General features: G+C 37.5%; 1 protein-coding gene across 1 annotated transcript; it reads right to left on the bottom strand.

Moving 5' to 3' along the window:
- Nucleotides 1–1,685: 1,685 nt before the first annotated feature.
- LOC103747491 (olfactory receptor 7E24-like) lies at nucleotides 1,686–2,674 on the bottom strand. Its single transcript, XM_008849956.3, has one exon. The coding sequence runs from the start codon at nucleotides 2,571–2,573 to the stop codon at nucleotides 1,686–1,688; it is 888 nt and encodes a 295-aa protein (XP_008848178.1). The 5' UTR covers nucleotides 2,574–2,674.
- Nucleotides 2,675–10,812: the final 8,138 nt, after the last annotated feature.

The following is a 10,812-nucleotide window of genomic DNA, read 5'->3' as shown; positions in this document are numbered from 1 at the left end:
CCCCCTGAGTAGTCTTCAATATTTCTCTTTTCTGAATTCCTTCAGAAGTTTATCCCTATCTTCCTTCAGTTCTTTGATTTCTTTCTTCATGTGTTCTTTAAATTCACTAAATTATTTTACCATGTTTATAATCGTTCTTTTGAGTTCCATATCCTGTGTTATCTCTAAAGGGTTCTCATTGTACTCCTCTAGAGGACTGATGGTACTTGATGGGGATATATTACCTTGACTTTTAATGTTGTTATTTTTTCTCTGTGATTTTGACATGTGGATTTCTTTTGTTGAGTCTGGTTCTTGTGTGAGACTCAAGCCTTCCTTTGCTGAGTTTAGGTTTGCTTACTTTTGTAAACTTTATGTGCTTTTGTGGTTGACTTGTTGGGCATGAAAAGCTGGTTGGTCTAGGCTTCAGGTTTTCTCTTTCGATTTTATATTGGTGTGGCCAAATTGCTTTTGTTTTGCTGCTCAGGAGTTTCCACAGAGGCCCAAGTTGGCTGAGGATCAGATGCTCTCAAGCTTTCTCCTAAGGTCTTCTAAGCTTCCAGTTCTCTCTTTTGATTTTATATTGGAGTGGCCAGATTGTCTTTGTCTTCAGGAGTTCCCACAGAGGCCAAAGTCAGATGAGGATCAGATGCTCTCAGGCTTTCTCCTAATGTCTGGATCCCTCCAGGAAAGATTTTGGCCTCAGGAATTTGGGGGTTGGACTGACCTGGGAGCTGGGCCCAGGAAAGAAGCTGGTCTAGGGCAGCTTGTGGCTGTGCCACCCAGAGATGCAAAGGAGGATGGGGGCAGGAAGTGGCCCCAAGGGCTCCCGGAGACTGCACTGAGGAGCTGGGTTGGTGTGGATGCAAAGGATCAGGAAGAGGAAAGGTCAGCCCCAGAATCCAGGAAAAAGGCTGGTGGGTCATGCAGGCTCAGGGAAGTAGAGGGAGGTGAGGGTGGGGCTAGGCCCAGAGTGCTCCTGGGGACCCAAGAAGGAACTGAGTTGGTCTGGATGCAAAGGATCAGGAAGCAGTGGTGGTTCCCCACGTTTCTGGGGCGCCAAGACAAGGAATAGGACAGGACCGAGGCTAGGAGGAGAGACTGGCCAGGGAGATGGGAGGGTGAATGAGGCTGGGGACTCAAGGCACGGAGGGTGAAATCAACTTACCCCAGAGAGAGAGGCCTGCAGGTTGGAGAGAGGCCTGAAGTTTGTGCAGGCCCAGGGAAGCAAAGCTAATTTTGTTATTTTATATCATAGTTAAGATACAGCATTATTCTTGAAATATCAGTTGAACACACACACTATGGGCACAGATTTATATTTGTTAATTTACATCATTCAAAATATTTTGATAACCAATAAAATGCATTTCTCTCTGTGATTCATCACCCAACTTATCTCAAGAATTCCAATGAAATATATCTCTTTTAAAAGGTAAAATTGAATGCAGGTAGTTGGTTGTATAATGACTGTAGGTCTCTGAAAAGAAGATAAAAGGGGAGCCTCTAAACACTGTGGGCTTCAAGTTATGAGGGAAAGAGCAAAATGTGCATCAAATCCAATGAAGACATAATTAAGGATTCAAAATTCTTGAAAACTGAAAACCCCAAGACAGACAATTAACATGAGGGACATAGCTGTAATTGAATGTCTACATGATAGAGTTTTCTAGTGCACAGTGTGAAAATATGGAAGAGAAAATAGATTAGTTGGTTCTCAAGTGCAGCCTCCTCAAAGTACCTTTAATGTCACTACTCCTCAGGCTGTAGATGAAGGGATTCAGCATAGGGGTAACCACAATGTACATCACTTCAGCCATCAAATCCTTTCTGTGAGAAGATGACAGAGCTGAGCTAAGATACACTCCAAGGCCTGTTCCATAAAATAGGCAAACCACTGACACATGAGACACACAGGTGGAAAAAGCTTTAAACTTTCCCCCCGAAGATGAGACTCTAAGAATGGAGGAAACAATTTTATAGTAAGAAAATAGGATCCCCAACATGAGGAAAAAACCAAATGTAGCACCAGCAAGATATACAACAATGATATTTATGAAATAGTCATAACAAGTTAAAGTAAGAAGTATAGAAGGATCACAGAAGAAATTAGCAATCGCTACATCCTTGAAGTAAGGGAGTAGTACAGTAATCAAATTGTGTAACTGGGAGTCCACAAGGCTAACCAAAACTGAGACCAAAACCAAGGAGACACAGAGCCAGCGGTTCATGATGAGTGTGTAATGAAGAGGATGACGGATGGCTACAAACCTGTCATAAGCCATAACAGTCAGAAGCATGTCATCCATGCATCCAAAAATAGCAAAGAAAGACGTCTGTGTGAGGCAGGCCACATAGGACATGCCTCTGCTGTGCGTTTGGATGTTCAGGATCATTTTTGGGACTGTGGTAGATATGAATCCAAGGTCATTCAAGGACAGGTTGCAAAGGAAGAAGTATATGGGCGTGTGGAGGTGAGAATCAGAACTAACAGCCAGGAGGATAAGCAGATTCCCAAGCACAGAGACCAGGTACATGGACAGGAACAATCCAAAGAAGACAGGCTGCAGGACTGGATTATCTGAGAGTCCCATGAGATAGAATTCTGAAGCACGTGTTAAATTTTCTTGCTCTATATTCCTTGGACACCTTTTCAAAAATAAAAAAATGGATTGGAAAAATAACACAAATGGGCAGTCAGCATATTACTTATACTATTTTCTTATTCTGTTTTGAGTTTTGAGAGTTGTGTCATGTCGCCCAGATTAAATTTAAACTCAGAGATACTCTGTATCAGCCTCCCAAGTGCTGAGATTAGAGAAGTGTAGATAGGCCCACACTCATGTGCACAATGGCAGCGTTAATTGGACTCAGTGGGTTTCCTTTTCAAAAGAACATGAATTTGAGAATGAAATGAGTTGGTATTGCGAATAACATGGATTTCCAGGGAGACTAGACATGGATATGATCAAAATACATCATTTACATATATGAAGTTTTCAAAGAATAAATAAAAAGTAAATTTAAAATGTTAAAGCAAGCCTGGCTATATATACTGGGAATTCAAATGTTCCAAATTAAAGGATTCTGTGGGCTATAAACCCATAATTTTATGCTTCAGTTAGGAAGGCCAATTTCTTGGATATCTTTCATAATTTGTTTCTGTGTTGTTCATCAGCAGAAGAAACTGAAAATCAGTAAAAATTACTTAGATTTAATCTAATGAGATGTTGCAAATTATCCTGACTTGGAGTTTTTATAAAACTATCAGAGTTAGGGTTAAACACTGTCCTAGTCTGTTTCTCCACTGCTGTGACAAAACACTCTGACCTCTACAAACTTGGGGAGAAAAGGGTTTATTTGTCTTACATGTCCCAGGTCACAGTTCATCAGGGAGCCCAAGGTAGGAACTCAGGGCAGGAACCTGGAGGCAAGAGCTGGAGCACAGTCCATGGAGGAACGCCTTGCTCCCCTGGCCCCTGCTCAGCCTGCTTTCTAATGCAACACAGGCCAAACTGCCCAGGGGTGGCACCACCCACAGTGGGCTGGGCCCTCCCACATCACTCAGTAATCAAGAAGATGCCCCAAAGACATGGCCTCAGGCCAGTCCTATGGATGCAATTCCCCAATTGAGGCTCCCTCAACCCAGGTATGTCAAGTTGACACTAAAGCTGTCCAGCACAAACACTAAATTAAAGTTGGTAGTTTCTTACCAGAATACATTGTTACACTTCAGACACCATCTAGGTGTTTCATCTTTACTCAGTTTTCTGATTTGGGGTCTTCATGGGTATAAATAGAACATATTTGCTTTAATTTTTATATCTAAAATAATTTCTTGAATGACATATGACTTGACAGATAAAGCTAATCATATATAAACAAACAAAAAGCATACATAATGTAAGTCATAGACCTCTACCTAGTAACACATTACTATATATTTGTATGTATTACTATATATTTGTTACATGTATCTGTCAAAAATTAGGGGCTGGAGAGATGGTTCAGCAGTTAAGAACACTGACTGCTCTTGCACAGGACCCAGGTTCAAATCCCAGTACCCACATGGGAGCTAACAACCGTCCACAACTGCAATTCCATGGAATCTGACGCCCTCATCTGACCTCCATGGACATTGCATGACACAGGTACACCTACATACATGCAGTCAATACACTTATACACATGAAATTTTTAAAAACTGTGTGTATTTGTATATTTATGCATGTGTCTGTGTAACATTCATTCCACTATTGATTATGCCTGGTTTTCATATGATTTTATTAAATATACATATTCATACAATACCATTGAAAATACATTCTTTTGTCTTTCAACTATTTAGAAAATAATGTGTATGAGGTGGCATTCTTTAGCAGTATATTCTTGTGTAGCATGGAAAAGGATCAGAGATTGATCACCAGTACAGAAAGAGAAAAAGAGGCAAAGGAGAAAGAAGAAAGGAAAGAAGGAAAGTGGGAGGAGGGAGGGAGAAGGAGGGAGGGAGGGAGGAGGCATGGAAGGAGGGAGGGAGGAGGGAGGGAGGGAGGGAAGAAGCAAAACTGATGGGAAATATTTTGCCTTTTATACATTTCAGGTAGAATAACATAAAACAACACATAATCATGATTAAATATCTGCTATAGAAGGCAGCTCTTTGTTTTTTTCTTTTTTCTTCATTATTCCATAGGTCTCTATTTACTGTTTTTTTCTGCTCTTGAATTTTCTTACCTGTGGTTGATAACTTTAAGTTCAAAACCCAGGTTTCCATAAACCCTCATAGGAGCAAATAATGGATTTTTGCATACATCCTTCCTGATCCATGAAGTGAAATTCCTCTAGTTCAGCTTCCTGAATGCAACTCAGGTTAGATATTTTATCTTCTCATACTATAATACATAAAAGAATGAGGTCAATATGAAAGGGAATTTCCTCATCTTTAAAGTGGAAAACAAACATTGTTCTTAAAGGTTATTAAAAGAAGGCCTATACCTGAACCTCAGGCATCAACATATTTAATCTTCATATCTGCATGTGATGTTTATATCAGTATATTCTAACAGAAGTATTAAAAATTAATGTTTCACGCTGGGTCTGATGGACATGCCTGTAATTCTAGAACTCCAGAGGCAAGAGGCAGGCAGATCTCTGTGAAATTGAGGCCAGCCTTGGTCAAGTTCCAGGTCAGCTGGAGCTACTGGGAAACCGTCTCAAAAACCAAAGAGCAAAACAAAACAAGAGAAAAATTAATTTCTCAGAAGATTTCTTTATATTTGGAAAAAAGGCTCATTATTATTTCTAATTATCAATAAGACGCATTATCTACACTAAAATACAAAGATACAATGGAATTTCCTTTAAAGTTAGCACTTTATGGGCTGGAGAGATGGCTCAGCATTTAAGAGCATTGGCTGCTCTTGCAGAGGGTTCAATTTCCAGCACCCACATGGCAGCTAATAACCATCTGTAACTCCACTTTCAGGGGATCCAACACCCTGTTCTGATCTCCATGGGTATTGTACAACATGGGTGCACTTACATACATGCAGGCAATACACTCATACATATAATATATATATATGTAAATAAATAAAATACATTTTTTAAAAGCTAGCATTTTATAGAAATTTTCATTACTGTCTGTAAAACTTGGGTTTGAGGTATCACCACATTATTCCAGTCTTCTGAATTAATTTCTTCCAAATTAAACTGCTGTATAAGTTAGTAGAGTGGAATTTTTGTCAGTTGTTCCATATCAGTATGGATAAATCACATTAAATCACTTTGAATTTAGTAAAGTCATGTACAACACATCACCTATATCTATGAAATTCAGTAATTTACGTTGATGTCCCTGTCAACTGCCTTAATATTTCAAGTGCTTTAGCTGATGCAGAGTATCATCTGAGGAAAAATATCCTTCAATTTGTTAGGTTATTATAATGAAAGTCCTTTGAAAATACTTGAAACTCTTTCAAATCACACAATAGACAATTTCCATATTTTTATGTGTGTGTAGAGTTGTTTGAATCCAAACAATTTTTATGTATGTATTAATGATTTTTTGTGAATTTCATAAAATATACCTTAATCAAATTTAGACCCTTTACTCCATCGTCACTTACCCATACCCCCCCAACACCATATTTCATTAATTCTGTTATATATGTTAATGCTGATCCGGTCAAGGATTTGTATCCAAATGTCCCTTTGCACAAGTTCATTCACTAGAGTCTGGTCGGTCTATCCAGAGTCACTGCCTTAGAGAAGATCTGTTCTCCCTCACACCACAGTAATTAGTTGCCAATAGTTCCTCAGCTAAGGTTGGAGCTTGCGTCTCATTTCCCTAGTTCTATGCTGGATTTTCATCTAAGTCAGCATGGGTCTTGTGCACGCTGTCACCATTGTTGCAAGCTCATATGAGCAAGTTCCCAGAGACCCAAAAACCTCTGTTTCCTTATGTTCATGTACAAACCCTGGCTCTTACAATCTTTACACCATGATCCCTGAGCCCTGGGTGGGTGAGGTTTAATATAGGAGTCCTATCCAAGTACATGCATTCTGAAGTGTCTTATTCTTTAAAACTTGGCCATTTGTGGTCTTCTGTGTATATCACACTCGAACAACTGATGAATTTTTGGTTTTACTGTTAGTATATGGATTTGGTGTCCCAATTTAAAAAAAAAAAAAAAAACCTATCCAGTATATCCTTATTCTTAAAACACTGCAAATCATAGTCCTGAATAAAAGAGCCCCACCTGGGTTAATTATTCTATAATACTGTGACTTATTATAATAAAGTACATGAAACTGGGCATGGGTGAGGACTGCAGATAGGGAAGGGACCTAAGTACTATCAAAACATATAAAAGTCACAAAAATTCAATACAAAATCTACAAAAAAGTCTTCTGTGACCTGTACTATTACAGATTGGGTGGCAAAATATCATGGAATATCTTTAGCCCCTAAATTGCCATTTATTGCCACCTTGTTTTTGACAGAATATTCTTGTGACAGTTATGCAAATCCATCTGGAGTATATTAACATTCCCCTAGTTTCTACTAACTCAAAGACTAAGAATTTAAGGAGAAAAATCTGACATGTATAAACAGATGCTCCTTGCTTTGCTGTGACCAGCCTACCTAAGGCTTCTAACAATGTATAGTATTTGAAAAGTTCCTTGATTTATGTTTTCTTTGTTATCATAAAAACTAAAAACCTGTTACCACATTGAAATATATTTGGGGTAACCTAAATTTTATGTTTCTGGGATGTCGCTCCACATCAATGAGTATGTGGGAAGCACAAATTGGAATGAGTAGGCCACAAAAATATAAAAGAGTAGATGAAATTTGGAGAGGAGAGGGGCAAGAGTAGATATGAAGAGTTACAGGGAGGAGTAAGGGTCAAAATAATCAAAGTATATTTTGTCCATGTGTTAAAATTTCAAAAATTACTATATTGCATTATAAAATAAATAAAAGATCTTTCATTTATGCTCCTTTCCCAGAACTAAAAGTATATGAGGAATTCTACCTCAAATGCACAGTATTTCTGTGTACCTGAGAAATAAAAGAAAATATGTTCCAAGAGAAGGGAAAAATGATAAATTAGCAGAATGTTTTGCTTGTTTTGTATGAAAATCAACTTTATCATGAGTAATAATAATAATAATATGTAAAATTTAAATCTTTGATCACATGTGCCATGTGCACGTGGAGATCAGAGGACAGCTTTGTGGACTCTGCTCCTTCTTTTGCTGTTACAAGGACTCTGAGGATTGTTCTGAGGTGATGAGTTTGCACCTCCACTTACTTTACTGGCTGAGCCATCTCACTAGTTCAAATGTACATTTTATTTTCTCCTAATGTCATGGATATATCATATATCCATTACAAAGGGAAGGATTATAATCTCTTTCATTATCCCTTAGTGGATTTCGATAAATTAGAAATCTACTCACAGGGCAATGCTGAATCTCATAAGTAATACATTTTTTCAGTACCATAGAAATAATAAAATAGATTGAGAGTAATTTTAAATTTTCAGATTCTGCATGTAAGTCTGCTAAACCTTCTGATTTTTCAATGCAGCAACAGCAAAAAAATCCTTAAGCATAATTCCAGACTTTTCTGGTTCAGGCAGCTGTAAGTTCATGTTTATATTTAAAATGCTTTCAGGTTTCCTTTGAAGAAAGGAAAACAAGACCTAACTTTTATCTCTTTTAGAAACTGAATGAGATTTTTACAAAGATAAAGAAGAATGTAGACGTCTGCAGGGATGTGCTGCAGTGATGACAAGAGCAATGTGTAACAAGTCATGATGTTCCTTCTCCTTCTGTGATCATTGCCTGTGATACCTGGCTGTTCTTGTTACAGTGGATCTGGTTAGGGCTACCCTTGACATGTCATGAATTCTTCCAGGACACCATTATTGAAAGAGAATACTGAGCCAAAGGTCTCCTCCTCAAGTGACAAGGTATAGGGAAATGTTCAACTGAGTGGCAAAGAAGATAACCTGCCAGTGTTCCCTTGCTATAATGCCCTGCATCCATAAAGAGATAGATCAATGTGGTCTGATGTCACTGTTGTTTCCCTAACAACCCACCACAGTTACATAACAATCCTATTTCATTTTCTTTAATTATATGTATATTTATAACTATAAGAAAGAAAAAAATACATAGACTATATTCCTCAGTGCCTAGAATAGAGGACGTCTTAAAAATATTCCTAATGCTTTGTTTGCTGTTATCATCATCTTTGCCTTTATAGTGATCATAATATTTTTGGAGTACTTAGGAAACACTTTAAAAGGAACCATACTCTGACATTGTAGAAGAGACGTCTAGTCAAAGAAGACTTAATGTTTAAGGGGAAAGAAAAAAATTGTAAAGATTTCAAGTATCCCTATCAAAACAAAAACCATACAGTTCACTTGGGAGTAATTGAAAGGGTACTGGGAAGGACAATAATCTAAATGCAAACTCCTACACGAAATTCTCAGAAAAATCTTTAAAAATTCTTTCTCTGGAATGTTATTTTCATATTGGTATACTTTCATGTGATTGCCCAACAACTGTGTGATATACTCTCACCTGATTCCCAAACAATTGTGTGATCTCATGATGAGGAAACATGTCATTTGCATGGGCTCTCTCTGCACTTACTTAGTTATGATACTTCTGTGCTCAGCCATGAACATGAAGTCCAAATCCACAGACACTCCCTTGCGAGGTGCCCAAATAAGACTGAGGTCAAGTTTGGACTTCAATATTGACGTAAATACAGTATCAAATGGCATGTTTAGTGTGAAGAACAAAGTTATGGAGCTAGCTATACTAGTAACATCAAAATGAAAAGCTGGATAGCAGGCTGATTATTGGCTAATATATAACCTCAGAGGCTCAAAGCACAGAGCTCACAATTGGACAAATTGGTGCATGATAGTCCAATCTCTAAAGAAATCCTATTATTAATTGCAGGAAGAGGAGAAAATGATTCTGACCAAAGATTTTAGGGGCTATCCTACCCAGGAAAACATTTCTGTGTGTGATTGATTTCTTTCATTTCTATACATTTTCAATAATCCATTCACCGATCATTTCCATTTTATGGTATGTGTATCTCAGAAGTCTGCTATTTTAAACATGTACATGTCTGTGAAATTAATTACATTCTAATTCTTGTGAAACTATCATCTATATTTTCCATAAATTTCCCTTACAAGCTAAAACTGTAAAATTATTGTAATCATTATTTTTCCTTTCCCTAACATGAGAAACAAAAGGCATGAAACTATTAAAATAATTTGTACCTATGAGTCGGATTCAAAAGCATAGGTAATTTTCCCTAGTAGTATTCACACTGGACATTATTGGTGCTGAATGTAGACCATCTTTCCTTCCTTCAGGGGCGCCTCGTCAAGGCACATTTAATATTCCTGTTCCTCAGGTTGTGGATGAGCAATCTCAGCATAAGCATGTTTATGTGTATGACTGAGGTCCCTACACTGTTTTTGCAATAATGTGATGTAGTTGAACCAAGATACATGCACAGAAGCTTTACAGCGTTCTGAGATCCCATTTGTCAATTATAGCTGTATTGTCTGTGCTACCAGAATTCTGTTCATAAAGTCTCTGTCTGTGCCTATATGTTGAAGTGTGCTTCCTCCTTTTCCATCTAGAGGCAAAGTATCGAAATATATTGAGGTTTGATCCATTTGGAGTTGAATTTTACTCATGACGGCAGATAAGGATCTACTTTCATTTATATGCAAGTTGAAATCCAGGTTTGCCAGACCCGTATGTTGAAGACATTTTCTTCTCCAATTTATATTTTTGGAAGCTTTGCCAAAAATTATGTAGTTGCATTTGTACGGACTTCATCTGGGATCACAATTCTATTCCATTGATCTGTATGTATGTTTCTGTGCCAGTACAATGCGATTTTTTATTTCTGTGACCTTGTAGGATCATTTGAAATCAAGTATGCTGATACATCCTCTCATGTTCCTTTTATTCGGTATTGGTTTGGTTATCCGTGAGCTGCTATGGTTCCATGTAAATTTTGAGATTGCTCTCTATGTGTGGGAAGAATGGTCCATTGCTTTTTGGATTTTGTAATTTAATGTAAAAGAGGTTTTATGATATGGCTTTATGAATTTCATTGGTATCTTTTTAATGGTTCCTTTTTAATTTTTAATTTTATTAATTTGGTATCAATCTTGATTACCTTTTTCAAAAATCAGCTCTTCGTTTTATTGTTCTTTTTTCCATTTATATTTGTTTATATCAGCCTTTATTATTTTTCTTTATCTACTGTTTTGG

Source organism: Nannospalax galili, unplaced genomic scaffold (genome assembly GCF_000622305.1).
Source record: "Nannospalax galili isolate Female #2095 unplaced genomic scaffold, S.galili_v1.0 scaffold4045, whole genome shotgun sequence".
NCBI classification, from domain to species: domain Eukaryota; kingdom Metazoa; phylum Chordata; class Mammalia; order Rodentia; family Spalacidae; genus Nannospalax; species Nannospalax galili.
This window is presented reverse-complemented; position numbering and strand designations above follow the sequence as displayed.

Excerpts from the sequence above, each read along its gene's own strand:
- LOC103747491 (XM_008849956.3), bottom strand. The coding sequence starts at position 2,573 with ATGGGACTCTCAGATAATCCAGTCCTGCAGCCTGTCTTCTTTGGATTG.